Source organism: Pocillopora damicornis, chromosome 7, assembly GCF_964200805.1.
Source record: "Pocillopora damicornis chromosome 7, jaPocDami1.2, whole genome shotgun sequence".
In the NCBI taxonomy this organism is placed as follows: Eukaryota; Metazoa; Cnidaria; class Anthozoa; order Scleractinia; family Pocilloporidae; genus Pocillopora; species Pocillopora damicornis.
Window position 1 is genome coordinate 1880096 of NC_142676.1, and position 21492 is coordinate 1901587.

The 21492-nt window shown below is 36.9% G+C and overlaps 3 protein-coding genes and 1 pseudogene across 5 annotated transcripts; 1 reads left to right on the forward strand and 3 right to left on the reverse strand.

Moving 5' to 3' along the window:
• Nucleotides 1-718: 718 nt before the first annotated feature.
• On the reverse strand, nucleotides 719-21454 carry LOC149041976 (uncharacterized). Of its 2 annotated transcripts, none has more exons than XR_016188691.1 (2): nucleotides 1777-4015; nucleotides 719-1287 (listed from the first exon to the last, which is right to left on the reverse strand). XR_016188691.1 is itself a non-coding variant. In XM_089213263.1 (2 exons), the coding sequence occupies exon 1, from the start codon at nucleotides 21452-21454 to the stop codon at nucleotides 20339-20341; it is 1116 nt and encodes a 371-aa protein (XP_089069389.1). In that variant the 3' UTR covers nucleotides 719-1287; nucleotides 20335-20338. The 2 variants fall into 2 exon arrangements, 1 of the variants encoding a protein (XP_089069389.1); XM_089213263.1 differs by lacking the exon at nucleotides 1777-4015 and adding an exon at nucleotides 20335-21454.
• Nucleotides 4038-7513, forward strand: LOC149041977 (kynurenine formamidase-like; annotated as a pseudogene). The gene is made up of 2 exons (XR_016188692.1): nucleotides 4038-4580; nucleotides 7019-7513. The product of XR_016188692.1 is annotated as a kynurenine formamidase-like (transcript).
• Nucleotides 5988-8517, reverse strand: LOC149041978 (L-rhamnose-binding lectin ELEL-1-like). The gene is made up of 2 exons (XM_089213267.1): nucleotides 8406-8517; nucleotides 5988-7190 (listed from the first exon to the last, which is right to left on the reverse strand). Exons 1-2 carry the CDS (start codon nucleotides 8407-8409, stop codon nucleotides 6910-6912), a joined length of 285 nt encoding a protein of 94 aa, XP_089069393.1. The 5' UTR covers nucleotides 8410-8517; the 3' UTR covers nucleotides 5988-6909.
• On the reverse strand, nucleotides 12890-16892 carry LOC149041979 (calcium-responsive transcription factor-like). The gene is made up of 5 exons (XM_089211945.1): nucleotides 16715-16892; nucleotides 15969-16159; nucleotides 15410-15529; nucleotides 15006-15158; nucleotides 12890-14324 (listed from the first exon to the last, which is right to left on the reverse strand). Exons 1-5 carry the CDS (start codon nucleotides 16890-16892, stop codon nucleotides 14094-14096), a joined length of 873 nt encoding a protein of 290 aa, XP_089068071.1. The 3' UTR covers nucleotides 12890-14093.
• Nucleotides 21455-21492: the final 38 nt, after the last annotated feature.

Below are 21492 nucleotides of genomic sequence, written 5' to 3' on the forward strand. Positions count from 1 at the left end.
ATATAATCTTACAACTATTGCTCCTTGAGCGTGATTCTCACACCCTTATGTTAAATAATATGATCACTAGCCAGCTCACAGCTCATATTCACCAGCTCTTGTTTGGAACAAAAACGTTCCACAATTACAGCCTTGCATCCGCTGACACCTTTCTTAAAATGCATTGATAAAAAAATCCTGCACCAGTTAAAGAAGAGAGAAGTCAATGATCATGCTTTCTCTGGAGATAAGATTGTGTCAGAACTCTTTGGGATGTCTTTGGTAATATTCTGAATGTATTTAGAACTAGTGAAAAGTTTTAAGATTTTCCTTGAAAACTCTACAAAAAACTTTTTGACCTGCAGGCTACCCTTGCGAAATGGCTTTTGGAATTCCTAGGAATTCCTAGGAATTCCTAGGAATAAAGGTGTGAATTTTCACGGTAAATTCGGACTGGGAATTCCTAGGAATTCCTAGGAATTCCCAACCATAACAACTCTGGTTCTAAAAACCTAGAAATTCCTAGAAATTCCCAGAAATTCCTAGAAATTCCCAGAAATTCCCAGAAATTCCAAGTTTATAGCCAACAAGACTTGGAATTCCTAGGAATTCCAACTCAGAGAACCAATGACTTTCCCTGAAAAGCTGTAAATCTAAAAAATTCCTAGGAATTTCTGGGAATTTCTGGGAATTTCTGGGAATTTTTGGGAATTTTTAGGAATGTTTCAGAATTACTGGGAATTTTAAGCAAAAATTTGAGGCTAATGATATAAAATAAATACTTTAAATTAAAAAAAACCCAGCTAAAATTCAAGTATTCAATGAAATTTATTTAGAAGCTTAATTTAAGGCTTACATGTAAAATATTTTTGATTAATTATTAACATCAATGTGTGGTAATATTAGGATGGAATTTGATTTATTTTTCTTTTCTTGAAAACTTCATACGGATTAATCCTCAATTACAGCTTTTCATATAAAATAGTTCTAATCAATCATTAAATTTGGTTTGACACAAATTGTGAATAAAATCTGTTCATTCTTTTCCATAAAATACAATATATTAAGTTATATTTGAAAACCAAGCACTCTTGGGAGTGAAGGGGCTAATTACAGTCAAATAAAATTGATTTTTTGATTAAAATCTTGTTGTAACCGTAACAATAAATTAGAATGAAGTTATCCTTAACTGCAAACTTAGCTGCTGTTTGTACTGTTTGTATTTTTTTCCTGGGCTCACAATGAGTTAGCCTTGAATGAGGTTGTCAACAAGAACCTTGACCATTTTGTATCTGGATTCCTTGACATCTGAATTTGAAAAAAAAAATATATTAAAATATGTATTTTTAAAGCTCAGACCAGGCTTTTAAGATGGCTATGAGGAAAAGGGCATTCATTGGATTCTCAAATTGAGAAATCTCTGTTATATTGAGTGACTTTCATATTGGAGTAAGTACATCTCTCTCATCGATTTTACTAAAAAAGGGCTGAATACATTATTTTGTTTTTACCAAGGAGGGCTTCTTTATGTACTAAGGTTTGTTTAATAACAGTTCCTATTTTGAATCTTGAATGTTCCCAAACGTGACTAGAGGAATCTTGAAACCTTACTGATAGGTTTATTTCATTGTAAAGCATAATAAGCTTAAGAAACTGCGGCATGCAAGTGACCGATTCGATTCTCAGAATTATTCTAGTTTCAGTTGCGCCGAGCGTTATGTAAGCTTAATTCAACCCGCTACATCTATTCTTTTATAAGATTTTGATCACGTAACGAATATCGCAATTTTTACTCACCACAAACTTTCAAAATCGTAGCTTTACAGACGGCCATTCGACCCATTGTTTATACCAGTCAATATGTCAACTGTTGTCCCTTCTTTTAACTCCACGGCGCCAACGACTTTCTTTTCTTTTACAACACTCACGCTATTCTCGTTTTCCCATTGAACCACAATAAAAGCTACCTTTAGAAATGTTATATTAAACAAAACAGTTGAGAAAAGCGATCAACCGATGAAAAGTACATTCAAAGATGAGCGCCAAATGGAGTCTTCTTTGTTTCCGATCACGGGCATGATCACGTGGATCTTTTAGGACTTGTCATTGGCTAGCAAAGTGAATCCGCTGGCTTGCCGATTGCAGTGTTAGGAGAAGTGCCCAACTTTATTCTGACTTCTCCGACCGGTTCTCTGCTTCTAGAAGATGGATAGCTTGGTGATATAAATAAAGATGTGAGCTCACTCTATGTAGAAATAATCGACAAGAATCGATCGTATTACAAATGCTCGTTTTGTGGCCGAAAGTTGTCGAGGAAACAAAGACTCGAAACTCACTTGAGTTGTGTTAATGGCAAAGGTGAGAAATAACACAAGCCAATCACAGTTTTGAATGCGACTACAAATCGTCTTTTACCCTCATATTTATAAAAGAAGGATACCACATTCGGAAGTATAAGACATACATAGATGATCCCAGTGTACCAGTACCTAAATCTACAAAGCTTGACCGTAGAAAGCGTTCAGCAACACGTTCCAACACCGCCGTCTCGATTCCTCAGTCAGTCGTTTCCACTGAACTTAAAGCAGTATTGACAACAGAGTAGAGTGCGTCTTACAAAGGAGAAACATTTGTACAAGAGACAGAAGTAGCTATATGCGATTACAGAGGTGCGTTGGAACTCTGGTCCACAAATGGTTATGCACTGCCCGAAGTATAAAACAATGTTGTTGATAGCTGACAGACAGAGAAGAACAACAAGTAAACTTAAGAGCTGTTATTATTGAAGTGTGACTAGCACTTTTCATTTTTATATAAAGAAGGACTTGTAATTTGCACCAAAAATAAAAAGATGTAATGTTTTTTGGGAGATCCAGAGATTGGAACATTTAAGAAATTAAGTTAAGAAAGGAAACTTAGTTGGTATTTCTCACTACTAACAAGTCTTGTTGACAAATATTTTCAGATCAGAGTTTCAAATAAAGTAAATTGAAGACGTCATATAAAAGGTGTTTTTCCTCAAAGGGAACATTGACTACCTCTGTCTTGTCTGCATGCCAAATGTTTGCAAAGTGTGTGGATGATCCACAAGTATTGGAACTCTTACAAAAATGTTTTGTAAGAATAAAAACAGCAAAACAAATTACAGCAATTAGTCATGAAAATAGAGCAAAAAACTGAAAAAAAAAAGCAGCAACAACAATCATGAAAAAAGAAAGATTAATTAGGTGTTGAATTTGTTTGTCTAAGGCATTAAATTTCTACTAAAAGTATTGTCAACTAAAAGTCTCAGACAGCGTTGGAGGCAACTGAGCTTGACTGTTCCAAGGTTTTCTAACAAAGGCAACCAGTAATGTAGGTTAGGGAAGTAAGATAACAATGTCATTATTGGTAATTATTGTGGAAGTTGGCAATTTCCATTTAACATAACTGACAGCTGGTTCATGAGAAAATCCATATTAATGTAAAGATTTACTAAAACTTAGTTTGAGTAATAAATTTCATGATCTTTAAGTTATAAACATGTACATGTATGTATATCTCTTGGTAAGTTTTGTATAGCATACCTTTTATTGAGCCAAAGTTTTAAGCCTCTGAAATTACTCTTTTTCTTAAAACCTTCACATTCAAGGTATTGAGAATTTCTTAGAATTTATGTGGACCTCAGGGTATTAAAATTGCCTCAAATTCAATTCCCAGAAATTCCCAAGAGTTCCACACTTCTTAAATTATAGGTAGTTTGTAAAGCTGAGAATTCCTAGGAATTCCTAGGGATTCCAAGTCCTCACAAAACTGGAGTCTTCCTTTCCCAGAAATTCCCAGTAATTCCAAGCTTTTTAAATCAGAGCTAATTTGCATAGTTGGGAATTTTTGAGAATTCCTAGGAATTCCTAGGAATTCCTAGGAATTCCCAGAAATTCCCAGAAATTCCCAGAAAACTGGGAATTCAGTTTGCAAGGATCATTTGCATAATTGGGAATTTTTGAGAATTCCTAGGAATTCCCAGAAAACTGGGAATTCAGTTCGCAAGGGTGTGCTTCTCATTGAATATGTCAAAAATGGATGTGGAAAAGAATGAGTGGTTGGCACAGTGTTATTCTCCAAGCATATGGAATAAGTGAATGGACCCAGGAGAAGTAGTAGATTATCTTGTAAACATCTGTATCAGTTACATTGAAATTACTTGCAAAAATTCTCACTGCGAACTGAGTGTCTGTTATGGTGAAAAGGAAGCTAAGATGGATATATTTTATCCTTCTCAGGAGACTGATGAGACAGCTGTATCTGTAAAAAAAAATTGGTGGTAGTTCTGCACCAGTATTGGTGGGTACTGGCAAGTAGGGAGCAGGAAGATTTACAGCTTTGTTAGTAAATCATGGACTAAAGCTGGTTGTGTTGTGGCAGTGGTGGGTTATAACCTTGCACCAGAAGCAAGCTTGAATGAGATAGTGAGTGAAATAAAGTCAGCAGTAAAATATATCTATACCAGGTTTTAAAGTCCAAACTGTTTGTGTGCGGCCATTCGGCTGGGGCACATTTGTGCACTATGATAATGGTGTCAGACTGGAGCAAAGATCCTTCAATTCCACAAGCCATTCATGGTATGTTCTTGTTATCAGCAGTTTTTGATTTGATACCTATTGTAAATACTTAATTAAGTTACTTGATATCATAATTTATAAAATATTTTAATCAGCAACTAATGTCAAAAATCGAAATTACCTTGAAAACTGGCTTTGTTCAGACCATTTTTAAGGTGTTCCTTCAGGTAATTATTACTAAATGCAGATACATATTTTTTTTATTACCTTCAACACGAAGATGCTGTGTGTGTAATTATCATTTAAATTTTGAATAATTAAACATTTGAAATTTACTTTCTGATTTACTGGTTTACAAGAATGATCAATTATTTATAAACACTTTACACCCAAACATCAGTATGCGTATTCTCTGTACTGTTCTCTATGCATCCCTAAGGTGCTGACAAGGAGAATTTGTTTAACAATCAAGAGCATCTTAAGTTGTTGATCATGTCCTTTATTCTTGTGACCTTGCAGTGTGATTCAGGGGAGATATTGTGGGGAGAATTTAGATGCTAATCACTCTTAGGGGTCAGAGGGTTGAGGCTGCCTTATTGGTCACCAAAACAAATGGATGACAGCCATGATGGCTTTCAAATCAGTTTTGAGTGATTAAAGTTCTTTTGTGGTGCAAAAAGTTTCTTCAACATGGCTGCTTGCTACTGGATCAAAATAAGCCTCTCAAAAAAGATTTTGGATGGACATGCACTGATCAGAAATTGTCATCCCTTGAAAATTATAGACCCTCTGATGCAATGACACACTTCCTATCATGTTCCTCTTGCACACACAAAAAATATGGGAAGAACATTTTTTTTTACAGTACTGTCAGGTCATCAGATTATTTTTTGAGGATTGTAGTCTGTTCCTCTAGAGTCAGTTGGGTAAATTTAGAAAGAGATACTTTGATTTTATTACATGACAGTCCAACTCCACACAGCTTTAAGTTAGAGTTTGCTTGAATTCATTTCCTTGCATGTGTTTTTGTTGGATCCTTTTTGTTTTAGTGTTTTTAGAGTTGTTGTTGATGCCTTATCTGTGGTCTGATCTCTGTGCAGTGTGTGTCAGGCCATAAGGTAGGAGAGGGTCAATGATTGTAATATTGCGCCCTAACAATGTATATGAAAAAAGTACCTGCTTCTGGTTGACTGAAAACTAGTGCATTTATCATGCAACACAAGTGCAAACTTGTTGCACCAGTGCAAATTACTAATAAAGCGCACACTCTCAACTGTTTGTCTGTCCTGACTTTCTGCTCTGCTTTTTTGGTGTAAATATTACTTTGTAATAACATGATTTCTTAACATGTAATATGGTGTAAAAAAGTACTTGTAAATTTGTTAGACTACAAATTTTGGTTGTCTTTGAAAATTATTCTCTTGTTTATTTACACTGAATTGCACTTGAAATCATGTTATTACCTACACCAAAAGAATTCAAGTAGTTTTTGTTGTTTTTTTATCTTACAGAGGTAAATATCAGAGGTACCTATGTTTCCAGTTGAGCCTGTATTTTCTCAAGCTTAGGTCACCTGTCATCCAGTGTTTGACTGTGATCAACTTTAATTGATATAATTTACACTAATTGTCCACATAAAATTGTTTGCTTGGGAGTCTGTCACTTACAATGTTTATTGCCTGACTGCATAATAATAAATTTAATACCCATAACATGCATATATTTATTTACATATGCTCATATGTGCAAAGATATTGCTGTTGATAGCTCTGCTGTAGAGTATTAGGCAGGGGTTTCAAAACAAGCCAGCAACTGCCAGAGTTCTGCTGGCTACTTGATAACATGTTGCCTGCTGCTCTGTTCAAAATAATTATTAATTACCTTTTAATGCCCTTAACCCTTGAACTCCCATGTGTGACCAAGACAGAATTTCTCCTTACAATATCAATACAATATCAAGCAGACATGAAATGAGAATAAAGAGAAATATTAATTAGGGGATTATTAGTTGATCCAATAACAAATTCTTGAAACTAACATCACAAGGACTATATGGCAGACAGTAAGGAGAATTACTAATGAGATCTTGGGAGTTAAAGGGTTAAAGACTTAAGTTACAGACTTTGGATCATCTGAGATTAAGTCTCTTAACCCTCTAACTCCCATAAGTGATTAAAATGTAACTTCTCCCTGTAACATCCACACATTATTCAGCCAACTTGAGACAAAAATACTCAAAGTTATCAGCAAGAAGTTAGTAGTCTTGATCTACCACCAAGTTCTCGTGATTTATTTTCAAGGAATTGTGTAGTAGTTAGAGGGGAGAGTTAAGAGTCAGATCTTAAGACTTTAAGGGTTAAGTTACCTGAAATGTTCTGAGTGTCAAGTGTCATTGACATTGATATTCAACAAATAGATACTTATATGTTCCCATGCATGGATCACCTCCAAAAAACACATTAGTTGCTTCCAGCTCACAGGTAGAATTACTTTGGCAGATTTGCTGCACTTGAGAAAGAGAATTCCCTGAGTGGCAGTTGGTGTCAGTAGTCATCCAGTAAGGACATGAGTGAGAATCTAGCCTGCCATAGTTTGCAGACAGAATGTTTATCTTTCCCTCTTTGTTGCATCTCAGTTGGCCAGATTCACCCTCGCAGATTAAAAGGTGACCTGTTGAAAAAGTTGTTGGCATCTGTGTCAAAGCAGAATTAACCATTCAAAATTTTTGATGGCTCAGCATTGCCCAATTCATTATGAAGGAGTTAGTTTTATTTCTCATTTTCAATCTTTGTTATTTAAGCTATTTATTTATCTATTAATTTTTCATTTTGCAATGTGCACTGGAATCCTTATTGAGGGGTGTGTAACTTGTTTCAGGCATTCGGCGGGATAAACGCTGTGAAAGCACAGGGTACCCAAGCTCTCCCTTAGTTCAATCCTCTGCTCCGTAACTCTGTATTTAATGAAGCAAATAAACTCTAATCTTCATGTAATTTTTTTTTTGTTTGTTTGTGTTATGTTCCTTCTCTGGTTGTGATTTCAGGCCATTTCACCGACTTTTAGCTGGGCTCTCAACAAGCAGTAGTGGAATGAGAAACCTGTCCCCATAGCAATGAGTCTCAACTCCCCTATTACCCTCTTGTAGAGAGCCTGGGCCTGAAATCAGCCGCGATAGCAGGTCCCAGCAGTGTTAGAGCTTAAAACGAGAAAGGACTCGGTCGGGCTCATTACGCGACCCGACCAAAGCCTCCCTCTTTTCTTCACTTCTTGGCTACTATCACACGGTAGTCTCGCACCCAGACCTTCCACGGCCAAGCGGTAGTGGTTACAGTTACACCGTAGGATCTATCGAATACCCTTCTGAGATTAAATCGCGCCGTTTGCAATCGCGCCTCATGTTACTCACTGAACGTCTGGAACAGGATGAAAAATTGCAATTTTGATTTCTAAGTAGGGTTTTTGTGTTTCTATCTTGGGTATAATACAGCAAACCAGGAGCATAAGAAAGTGCTGGCTGGGCGAATTGCGAGAGAAACCTGTCAAAGTGCTGTGATGAAAGTGGGGGGAGGGGAGGAGTTGGTTGTAACCCCTATGGATTATATCACATCTAAGGAAGATAACAGGGGATCATTCATCCTTTACCTCAAGGTCCGAGATAACAAAAAATAATTGCTGCAGAAGAGATTAAGAAAATTACATCCTTTAAATGCCGTAAGCTGGGTATGAAGGTTATAATCCTTTAACTGCAAACGTGTGCGTGTTTGCTTGGGTCAGTTGAAATTGAGGAATATTTTAGTGCCTTTGATCAATATTCACTTTGTTGCTGTAACGAACCCTACTACTGAATTTTGACAACACCCACAATTTTCCACGCTTTTAACTCACCCATCTCACAACGTTTCCCACTGTATCCTGAGGCACAATTGCAGCTGTATTCCTCCTCATTGAAAGTTGGGAAGCAGGACCCGCCATTTTTACAAGGATTCTCTGTGCAAGGCCTCTGCTAATCAAATAGAGAAAGCAGCTCCCTTATGATTGGTGAGACAATTTTTAAACTGGATATTCATCGTGGTATCGCTAGCCAAAACACTCTCGGAGCCAACTGCGGCGTGACCGGAATGCCTTTAATTTCGACTCTTTTTATTATCGGAGTCCATCTATTTTCTTCGCAGTTTGAGATAAATATAACTGACTTGTATATGTTTTGAAAATGTGCAAATTGTGTTGGAAAACGTGTGATTAAAAATTAATTAAAATCCTAAGTCGATCGATGAGCCATCGAATACATGGATTATTACAAAGAGAACATTGTTTATTTGTACCTCTATGAGTTTATTTTTGTGTGCTTCTGACTGCACTCAGTAATGGATTTTATCTAGAGAATATTAGTTCATATTCTTTTGGTTTTATTTGAAGTTGAACAATGCATTTTGTTAGTGAGAAGGCTCGAATTTAAACCAAAGAATTAATTATCAAATTGATGCAAGACGCGTGTCTCCGTTACAAAACATATGTATTTGCTTGATGCGAAACAAATAAATGATTTGCAGATATCTCTATTGTTTCACTGTGTCAGAATTAATTTTAAAAATCCAAGAAAGTGTCGATGGTCGTCTTCATCAAGGAGTTGCATTCCAAAAACTCACTTTATGTTTCGTTAAATATCGCGACTGATTCAAAATGAAATAAAATGGGAAGATATTTGGCATTTTAGAACATTCAACGTAACATCAGTAAGATATCTTGGTTTGTATTTCAGAGAATTTAAGCCTTAGCAGCATGTGATTAAGAATTACTTGGAAATCAACGGCACAACAGTAAAGTTAGAACCAACCTTGTTGTTGTAATGATGAAAATCTCCACTTGCAGCAAACTTATCCGCTTGTTTAAACATATCAGCGTTCAATAACTCACACTCGTACTTGTCATCACCTGCCGACACTGTCGCGAAGTTTATAGAGAGGCACTCCTTGTTTGTAAGACATTCGAAAGCACATTCACCGAGAGTCGACAGCTTCAACGAAGCCAGGATTGGAGATGCCAGTTTAGAGAAAGGATTTTTAACAAAGTTTGCGAAACTAAATTCAGAATCCTGACGAATAGGATTTTCCCCATCGCATTGAAAACTTATCGTTAAAACTAAGATGACGAACTTCGAACTTAGCTCATTCATTTGCGAGATGGATGTAATGCGTTGACCATTATAGACAAAAAGAGTTGTCAATTGGGTTTCTGTCTGCCGTGAAGCAAAATTGTTACCAAAGGTTTTCAGTAAAGTAGTACTTGAAAATTAAGCATTGATCATGCCGAGCCGAAATGACTCGAAAAATGTTAAGCATAACATTATCGTCAGGTGCCAGAACTTTCCTGAAATAAAAGAGACGTCTGAGTCGTGATTGGTTTTAACATTATTAACTCGTGAATTGCGCGCATGCGCAAGAGCGAGTTATAGATACGATGTGGGGAATGGCATTCGCTCGCTCGCTCGATTGGTCGATTCCTGTAAACTTTTTTTAGATTTTAGGCTTTTGAGTGCATTTGATAGTTTTTGGCGAGCAATAAACAGACGAAATGGCGACCTTTGTTGCTAAGAATAGTGGTGGGGTGAAAAAAAAGCCAATGATAATCTTAAAAGAGTTTTTTTTTTGTTTTAGTTTCAACAAGCGGCGCCAGCGACTGGCAGGCATGGAAGGATTCACACTGAAATAACAGAACAACCTTCGTTTTTTTCATAAAATTGTAATTTACAATCCTTGGACTTGAAAACAATCTGAAGATTCATTGAAAATATCACTTACTGCGAAGCGCTCGGAGTTCACAGATGTTCAAAAGCTTTTTCTGTCATAGCGTGAGATTGAGGACAAAATTGATCATTACGTTTCGTCGCGTGTGTTTTTCCTGTGTGAAGCAACAGAAGATGCCGGCGACTGACGAAATAACAAGTTAACACGAAAATCAAATAACACCTAAACAAACAATTTTAGCTACCGATTTTCAGTGAATTTTTAAAGAACAATTTTCTTTTAAGTTTCAAGACAATTTGAAGATTCAACATACATACAACGTACTAAAATGCGAAAGTTACACACCACAAAATTGATAAATAGGCCTGAAATGAAATTTGATCTTGTTATTGATTATACGTTGCCTAGCACGTGACTTAAATCTACCCAGGCGGAGATCCAAAATGACGGTGGCAGGCTTGGCTTAGTTATACCACTCAAAACTCGTTCCCGTTTGTCTCATTTGATAAAGAGGGAATCGTTAATGTTTTCATAAAGACAGTATTGCCTTGATTTTATAACATTTACAACGAAAGATAGTAAATTTCACTTTTCACCCACATTTACTTCCAACCTTTTCTTTTGAACCAGAAACTAGACCCTGTGAGCAGGGTAACTGGGATACCTGGATGGTACTGGATTCTTGGAATCAAGTGTAGTGATACTACGGGTGTCGGACTAGTATACTGAAATAGTGCACTCAAGTCTGGCCAAGGGCATATACCTATTTCAAAACATAGGCATGCTATGCGCGCAAGAGTTCCTTTTTTGTACGGTGGGTGGATTACTTGAAACATTGTGAGTGATGTCTACATTCTTACAAAAGGAGAGAAGAATATTAATTTGGGAAAGAACGAAAATGTCGAATTACCTCACTCACAGGTATTTTGTGGGAGATTGTGTGTTTTGCGAATAAATGTAACCAAAAATAAACTATATTGGTGCCACGGATACCTGTTAGTACAAAATGCAGACAGCAGACTGAAGACCGGATACAAAATATAGACTGCAGACTGCAGACTAAGAATCTGAAGAGTTTTTACGTCTGGTATATAATAACATGTCATCTTACAGCTTACCGAGCGTCACGCAATCGCTTTTCTGCAATCCGCCTTCACGATTATTTGCATTATTGTGGAATATTCCTGGCCCATTTCTTGATGAAAATCGATCGCAATATTATTTCAAGCCTTCAATATAGTCTTCTTACTTTGCGCGCGAGTTGGTTGGTGTGATGTCTGTACAGAGTTTATCAACGTAATAAAAGTAGATGATGTGAACAACAGTGATGGTAAAGCAAGCTTAAAACGGCAGAAATCGCCAGAAAATACAACGGATACTTAGGGTATGAGTAAGTTTTATTGATTTTACGAGAAAAATGTTCATATTTCGAAATATGTATCGTTGTAAATCGACCATACTGCGTTCCCTGTACTATTCCTTTAACGTGCAGTTCCTCTCGTAACTTAACACCGAGTCACACAACGCGTGACACGTTCATGAATTAATCGTTTGCTTTTTCTCGAGACGTGAGGTTGGGCCGCTTGTGACAAGACAATTGCGTAAACAATATTTAACATAACAACATTATACACAAAAAAACACAGGGTTTTGGATCACATATTTATTAAAAAAGAATATCCATACAACTACAATGAAAACAAACATAAGATTCACCTTTCTGATCGTGAAATTAATACCATTCGTACTGTTATCGTAGCTACGTTCCTTACCATCAAGTGAATACAACATGTCGTCTTTCTTCACAAGCAGTTTGCATCCCATATAGTTATGTTCTTCAGTCTCACGGTAGTTGCTTTGTTCAATAGATTGCATAGAGTATATGCAGTTTGGTTTCAGATTTCAGATTTTGCTTTTTACAACAAGTGAATGTTTTTCAACTAAGACATCGGCATACTTAGCATACAAGGCATTCAAGGCTTTCATGGCTTTCAAGCGTTCGCGACTCAATCCGTTCCAAAATTACCGCTCAATAACATCTTTCAGTGTGGATTAGCCGCGATTAATACGACTTGTATATGCGTCTGTAAGTATTTTACGCGTTTGCGCTATATTAGGGAGTTTAAGATACGGTCACTACGGACTACGGACTACGGTAATACACGGCGAGGACCTGGTTCGAGATTTACTGCGCATGCTCGATACACGTGAGTTTCGCGGTCGTCACTAGTTTCCATCCGTGAAACTGGGAAAGCACTATATAACATCGTCCTAAACCAGATGAGCCCACGACATACCAGCGGCATCTTGTATGAGTATCCGCAGTTTACAATGTGACTTCCGCTTTTTCTTGTTGACGTGTACTCACAGTGTACTCGAGTGTTAGGAAGTTCGCGTAGTGCGTCTGAGCCAGTTTCTGCCAGATTTGAACAGAAAAACAGGTCCTTTGTTGGACTGTAATGATACTTTGATGGCGCTGTTAACGAAATGTTTGGCCGGTTCGTAAGTTGTCAACCTGGTTTCGGTCGATCTGATTGATTGGCAACACCTCTTGAAAATCCTACACACCATCGACCTAAGCCTCATAGCTGCCAAGTGAGCAGAAGAACAATGACATCAAAATACTCGAGAAAGATAAGTATTAATTTTAATTGCATTTGTGTTAAACTTATATGTACAGAAATTTCTGAAGAGGTACTTAATCAGAAGTTTATCACATGATAAGCCTTCAAACTTGTATTAAATAAATTGATGTACATATTTCACAATTTTAAGATGATTGTGTGATGACAATACACCGACGGTCAACATTCGAATATTCAGCTTGAGCTTCCTCCTAAATGTTAAGTATTTCAATTTGAACTTGTAGAATATAACCTATGGATTAAATGTGGGTCTATAAGTATCATCCATGAAATTCTTACAGGCAATTTTCATCATGATATTAAAGCACCACAAACTCAAGAGCAAGGAAAAATAAGTTAGGCAGAAAACTGAGTTAGGCAGAAAACTGAGTTAGGCAGAAAACTGACGGAGAAATTCATAGTTTTCATAATTTTGAATTCATTCATAATTTTGAATTACAAATCATTCAGACCATAGCCACATATAGACTTTTAGATTGTCACTGCTTTTCTTTTGGTGATTGCATGATATGGTACCCGTCTTGACGTTCTTGGGAAAGGAACCATATCATGCAAGTCCAGGCAGTTGATGTAGTGTTTGCGCATTTTGTCTTGGTCATATGACTGTGCTGTGGGGTCTAGGCCATGGCATAAATCTGTAGCATATGCCAGTGCAAACAAGCCACAGTCATTTGAATTTGTTTGCTTTTGCACTCTTTCATTACAAAAAGTGACTGTAGAACCAGTATACAATAACATGCGACATGAATGATCAATGGCAACCGCGCTTACATTTTAATATAAGCTGTCATACACCTTGACAGTTCCAGGACTAGTAGCTATTGTGCCCAGGCAAACCCAGTGTGAGCCAGTGTTTATGATCTGTACAAACTCACTAATGGCTGGAGTGACTAATGCACCCACAATAACAGGGTCCCTTAGACCATCTACAAGAGGGAATTTTTGTTTTAGGAGGATCTGACCAGCATGTATCTCAGAATCACACAGCCATGTTGTCTTGTTTAAAATGGATCACCTATACTTATTTTAATTACATCAGTGCTGTCTTCTTCCTTCAGTGACTGTGGTTGTTGATAGGACTCACTATCACTTGTAAGGCAGTAAGGCCTGAAAAAGAAATTATCATCTGGGCTTTCTTCTTTCCACTTCTTGATTTTTAAGTCAAGGTTTTCTTGATCAATTTGTTAATGTCTGCACACCACTGTGGCACAATACATGTGGTTCCTGACATCCATGGTTGTTGGGAAGAACCGTCTGTTGGTTAGATCTGGAGGCTGTTGGCCTGTGAAAAGTTCCTTCTTTACATAATGATGCAGGTGCCGTTGCATTTCAGAAACACAATTAACACCACTTCCAACAAGCTCATGAATTTTTTTAACCAGTGTCTCATCAATAGGCTGAAGTAGCCCAGCAGTCTGATTACACAACAAGAAAGAAAGAATACTTGCTTTATTATTTATTCATTTAAAAAATTACACAACCTCATCCCCAGGTTTTCTTGGTCAACGGTTCAATAACCTGGAGCCGGCTGCTTTTGATGTCATTGGTTCAATATGAGAAAATTTTTTCCAAATTTGGTCAACAGCAGCTGGTTATGATGAAATATGTGAGTGGTTTTAACCTTTCAGAAACAAGGAAATATTTTTAATGAATAATAATGCAAATTATACCAACATTACTATCGGCAGTCCTCTGGTAGGGCTTTTCAGTAATAGTTACAGAATGTTATAATTACAGAGTACTGAACACTGTATTTTTTTAAGAAAATCCATTTAAAAAGTCCATGACAGCATTCCATTAAAACAGTGCCAGTGGAAATCCCTCTCCGATAAAATTGTGATATTATAGTCTTGACATTGAGTTTGAGGAATGAGTGCCAGTGTAGCTAAAAGAAGCTCTACATGTAGTACATTTTATTGGTCTTTTGTTGTGATGTATAATCTTTATTCATTCTTTATATATATTCGACATGACAGTGGAAGCAGCACAGTCTACAGTAGACTGATGATCTGTGTGAAGTTAAGTCACCTTCAATTCCCCACCAAACTTCAGTTTCCTGATTCCAAAAAAAATTTAATTGATGGCCAAGTACTTACCCTCCCCATGGGGTGAAATAAGTGATCCGTAGGTTTAGGAAGTAATATGTAAATACGCTCCTCTGTAGCTATTGTTTGCTTCTTTTCTGACTCTAGGGATGTTCTCAGAAATTTTGACATTGTCTCCCTTCTACTCTTTGTGTTCTCTGAAATCTAACGATACAATGTTTTAATTAAAATAATATTTGAAAAATTGGTTTCTAAAATATTCACTCTGTTTCCATTACAGGTAAATTTGTTTCAATTCTGCACAACGAAATGTCCAGGTTGTCTTATCATATGTCCACTTGACCTACATGTAACACAAGGCCCATTAGGATAAAGCACCCTTTATTAGGCTAGTGATCATTCATGTTAATGGTAGTGCCCCCTGAACCCTTATTCAATAATTAAAATAAACTGACCTTATTTTCAGGATACTTGATTATTTTCCTTAGGTGGATCTTTGCTGGACAGTCACATTTCTTCGTATCCTGTACTATAAAGCGCTGTTTGGTGTTGTTATAGCAGTGATCAGCATTCTCCTTTTGAAACCAAATAGATTTATTGGATTATTAGATAGAGCAGTCATATGGGAATAGTCAAGTTATCAATAAACTTAGAAGTAATGAAAAGTATCCTTTAAAATAGTACTTGATTCCTACCTTGTAAACTGCAGTCACAGTGGTCCTTTTTTGCAACTTTGCTTATTTTAACAAATAAAATGTGATATGTCCTTTTACTTGCAAGTGGTAAAAAAGAAAACATTATTGCCTGCTATTAGCCCTGAGGGAGAGGTGAGTGCTCACCAACTTGCTTAGAAAAATCAGTTGGGACTTACCACCTTGTTAGCTTAAGAGCAAATAGGTGAAGGTACATCAATAACTATGTAATGCCCTACATATGATATCCTCTTTGGGAGTCCTTAAGTAATAATATCATCTTGTTTACATTCTTATTTAGTTCATTATTATGCATGCTTACATCTTTTTGTAGTCTCTTTTGAGCCTCCTTCCTTTTGAGTGCCTTATTTCTGTCTGGCCCATTTTGGCATTCTAAAACTTTGACCCCCACAATTTGGAATGGGATGCCATCAAAACTTAGTCTGCACCCTGTCATCTCCTGTGAGTCAGCCCATTGTAAACGGTGGTTCTTAGCATTTTTATCTGCATTTTCTTTTATGTGAGAAGAGGAACCAAGCTAAGTTAGCAATACGATACATGTACACAAACACATACGTACATATGTACACACGGGTGCTTAAAATGGAGGGCCTGAAAATCAAGCCTGCCCCACCCAGATGTAGCCCAAGGACTGGTGTAATGGATGGGGATGCTGGCAGCTGTGTGTCAATAGCACTGAGTAGGGTTTTGACACTTTAAGCTTGATCTTAATTAATTAAGCATTTCTTGCCAACTCTTGCTGCAGGCTCACAGTAAATTGACACTTGAAGCTAAGTTGAATTTTAATTACATGTTAATTTTGAAAGTCTAACTGACCAGGGTAAACTGAAGAATAATGATGTGTACATGTATTCTTAAGACATCAATAATTATTGGAAAAAAGTTAAATCCCTTTTTTATTTTGATTTATCTATATTTCATGTTAATAACACGATCTCACACGCCCCTGGCTTTAAATACCTATAGTGTCTAAATAAAGTTATACTTCACTTTACTTTACTGTCAGTATGGTTTATTTTGTAAATCTTTACATGTGAGCTTACTTACCCAGCCTACTGCAATTAGAAAATCCTCCTGTTTGTTTAAATACAGTGAAGCGTGTCGTCGTAGCTATCTCGTACTGTTTTGTGAGTTCGTCAGCGCTGCTTTCATCGTTAACATACCCGGAATAAGGGTCAAACTGTACGGTCCATCTTGAAGCCCAAGGTGTACTGTTATCAGCCATGTTTGTTCTTCTACCAAACATTTAGATTTCCCGCCAATATTTACCCGCGAGCCGCAAAACATAAATGCATGAGTGTTAGATATTAACTGGACCACCCCTTGGCAAATATATTTATTAGTAGCAAATAAGATGTTGAACAAAAACCAAGAGATCATGGTCAAATAAAACGTAAAGATAATTTATTACAAACAGAAAAGAACTGTATGTTTGTTCCAATCGAAAGATTTTACAGTGCAAAGTTATGCAAATGATCTTTGACCTGAATCTGCTCTTGGTCGATGATAGCGAGGTCAGAGGATAACATCGACCGAAACTATTAGGCCGGTCATATTTAAGTGTCGATCCTCCTTTTAACGCCTTTATAACAGGCTAGATTTTTTCTTAAATATGTGATCTATACAGAAATTAGTTTGTACAAGTTATGGGAAGAATACTTTCGCAATAAAATATTGAAGAATACGACGCTTTATCGTCAGTCACACAGGTCACGGTCTCTTGATTCGCCGGAAACGAGCAGAAAAATAGAAGACTCTCGCTACGATTCCGCTGACGTGTCATGGGCTCATCTGGTTTGGGACGATGATATGTATTGCCCTAGGGGTGTTGTCAATTAATCAGATCGACCGAAACCAGGTCGACAACTTACGAACCAGCCAAACATTTCGTTAACAGCGCCATCGATGAAAATGTCATTACACTCCAACAAAAGACCCGCTTTTCTGTTCAAATCTGCCAGAAACTGGCTCAAACGCACTTCCTATTCCATGAGTACACTGTAAAATACGCTTTAACAACAATAAGCGGAAGTCACATTGTAAACTGCGGGTACTCATACAAGATGCCGCTGATATGTCGTGGGCTCATCTGGTTCAGGACGATGTTATATAGTGCTTTCCGTGAAACTGACGTGACGTCATATGATCTCCGACGGGAATCTTCGGTTCAATGGTTCTGGTTTCGGGTTTCCTTCAGAAAAAACAAATATGGCGGATGTTTCTCTCTTAACCTTTTGCAGATCTTTATGTTTTGCCCTGTACATCAAATAAAACTCTGAGTTACTTTTAATAAAGCTGGGAGCAACTGTTTATATTTTAGTGGTATACCAGTGTGTATCACCGAATGGTGAATCAACGTCAGTTTGAAAGATGGCATATTCGATCGTAATCTTCCATCCGTGAAAGTGACGTGACATGCTGGGTGATCGTACTATATCTACCTACCAAAGGAGGATGAACACAAAGACCATATCACTGGCGAGGTTTGTTAAGCACCCGTCCGATGAATGGTCTTACAAGTAAACCTAAGATCATTTTTATAAATTTTTCTGTACTGATAAATGAGACAATGGTGAATTTTAAGCTTGGAAATAAAACTGCTGAACCTAGCAGTATGCATGCAGGATGCATGTTAAATGGGCTGGCTCTCCGGGAGTTCTTGTAGCTCACTGGAAAGAGTTTCTGCCCGACGTTTGGGATGTCATGGGTCAATTTCTGTCAGGGACTCAGCTTTGTTTCTTTGCTTCATGCTTGTGTCATGTTGATGCTATCATCCTTTTCACATTTTTCTGTACTGTCACTTACTTTCTTAATCTACCGTTTTGTCTATTAAACTGTATTTTGATTTTAAGACAGGATCAACAAAATAAACAAGTTCATTCTGATTAATTTGTGCCCATAATTTAAAAGGAAAGTCAGGTCATCATGCAAAGTGTAATAAGTCGATACCAGAAACTGTAATCTAAAGTACCCATGTCAGTAGCAATTTACCTCTAATCGGATGCCACTGACATCCTAAATAGAATAATTATTACTCTACTCAGGCTCAGTGACAACTATTCCACAATATTGGCTTAACTTATCTACTGTCTATGTAGAATGCCATATGATAAAGAGGAATATGTTCAGTGCAGCTACAGATGCAGAGCATGGTATCATACTTCTTGTGTCAACATACCAGAGTGGGCTATTAACAGCGGTAGAAAGTGGAAGTGTGGCAAATGCAGAGAAGCTACAAAATATTAAAGGAACTGAGTGACCAACATGTGTCTAGCAAAAAATCTGCAAGTCTTAGACATCAGATATTTTAAGTTTGTCACTTGAAACCATTCCTCTCATTTGCAATTTCATCACAGAACTTTTTTGTGAAGGTCATTGTCATAACTGTGTTACAGAAAATTTTCATATCTCCCTCACACCCAACAGAAGGGGCTTTTTTAGGTTAAAGTCCCTTTTAAGAAATCTCAGTTTAGCACCATAGTTTCCCAAAAAAAATTGGTTAAACAGTCAGTGGCTGCAACTTATAGTGATCTTCTAGAGATGGGTATCTATTTTTGGAACCACACAATTTTGAAGTAATCCAAAAATGGTTTAAAATATTGTGATACAATTTTTTTTAAAAAAAAGGATACCAAACTGCAGTTTAAATAATTGTGCGAGTAATCTATTTACAAGTGTTCCAACTGAAATTTGTTTAAAAAAGTCAACAGACAAAATAATTTGAAAAAAAACAGTTGTTGTAGAAAATTTTTAAAGTTATTTTTAACTTTAAATTTCGCCACATCTGTTATGCTTGCCACCACATGTGTTATGCAAAAAAATAAGTTTGGTAAAGCAGCATTAGCTTTAATTATACTTGTTGAGTATTATGCTGTTTTGAGGGCTAATCATTGTTACCAACTTGCATGGTGGCAAATAGTTTAGTTGTTTTTCAACTGTATGACTTAAATGATATTGTATGGTTAATATCTACTGTTTCAGTTTTTACATTTTAATAAGCTTACTTGAAGCTTAGTTCTATAAATTTGTGTCAACATAAAAAAGTGTACCTAACCATATTAGTTTGGTCTGTATTTACATGTACCGTAACTAGTAAGCTCATGTTTCCATTAACAGGCTATGACCTTATTTGCATTTTAGGAAAAAAAAAAGTTTAATCTTGCATTCTCTAAAAAAGAAAATTCAGTAAAGAAATTTTTATGATAAATTTATAAAAACAAGGATGGTAATTTCTTATAGCAAGCCTACCAGCACTTCAGGCAGACATACCTTAGTACATTTACCGCTAACTCTCGACCAAACTTTCACCTTCATCTAGTCTTATGTCATTTTGATGGATGGCCCATCTCTCCATCGACCAAAACGACGTTTCTTCAGAAATGTGAATAACATTACAAGAGCATTTCCTTGCAAATTCCTAAATGAACAAAATAATACGAAGATTGTTCTTTACAATTGTTATTATGATTAAAGATTATATACTCACCATTCACCGTTCACACCATCTCCTCACAGACCTTCCAACCCCCATCACATGCAAATCTGGAGGTTTTAAAAAAAAAAGCCTAGAGAAACCTGGAGATTAGGACCTCAAACCTGGAGACTTCAAAAATATGCGTCAAATAAAAACAACGACGACAGATTATTTGTTTCAGAGTATTCCTTACCTTCTCAGTGTTCTCTGTTGTAGTCTTTTGCTGCCTTTTTTGCAGAGCTGAGAAGATTCTCATCAGGGTTGAACTTAAAACACGGTGAGGTTTCCTCTGGGTACTGCAACTTCATTGCCAGTAAATTCGATAGAGTTCCCTCCAGTTTAAGGGAGGACCGACTATCTGTTTTGTTCTTGCGAACCATGCTGAACAGCCTCTCCTCCCCTGCATTACTGTGTGGCAAAAGTACAACCAGCTCTGCCACCTTCTGAAGATGGCAAAATCTTTTTGCTGAGGATTCAGGAATTACCATTTGTGACATGTACCACCAGAGAATGTCTACTCTGTAATGGAAAATTTCCTGATCATTAACTAATCCATCAACAACTTTAGCTTCCTTCCAAGCAATCACACCAATGTCTTCATCTGTTAGAGACTGATAATCACGAAATTCATCATACATCTCATCAATGTTAACAGTGTTCAAGGCTGATTTGAACCTGGATAGAAAGTATTCTACACTCTCCCATTTTGCCTGACTACGTTTCTGAACGTTGATCCATCTTGCATGCTTCAGCAGCTCATCAGTAATAGGAAACTTGCTCAAAACATATTGGAAGGCTGCCTTGAAATATTCATGTGCTGCTGTTAAGAAACGAGTGTAGGCTGTTTGAGATATTTCCCCTTGATTAAGTAGCCTCTGTAGTGTAAACTTTGTCGTCCCTCCTAAGTGAATTTCTGCAAGGGGTATATAAATTGTTGGATCTTGCAAATTAATTTCATTAAGTGGTTTCTTCATGACCTCCACCTTGATAACACGATTTCCAAGAGTATTTGCAAGTTTTATGACAGAGTCATAAACTATGTGAATGGATGGCTCGTCTGACTGCAAAAGTTTGTTAAAATTTGTAAACAGTGGGATGGAAGCATTGTGAAAAAACAGGGAAACTTCTGTGAGTGGATTTTCAAAGGCTTTCTGTAACCTCTTGAATCTCGCATCACCAGCATCTTCACTCAAAAAGTATGACTTCAATCCAGTATACTTTTCAAGTGTGCGTTGAACGCAGCGTTCTAAAGAAAGCCACCTGGTAGAAGAATGCTTCAGTATCTTACCATACTCCTGGTTACAAAACTGCATGTACTCAAGTAGGATCCCTTTCCGTTTTGTGCTTTTAT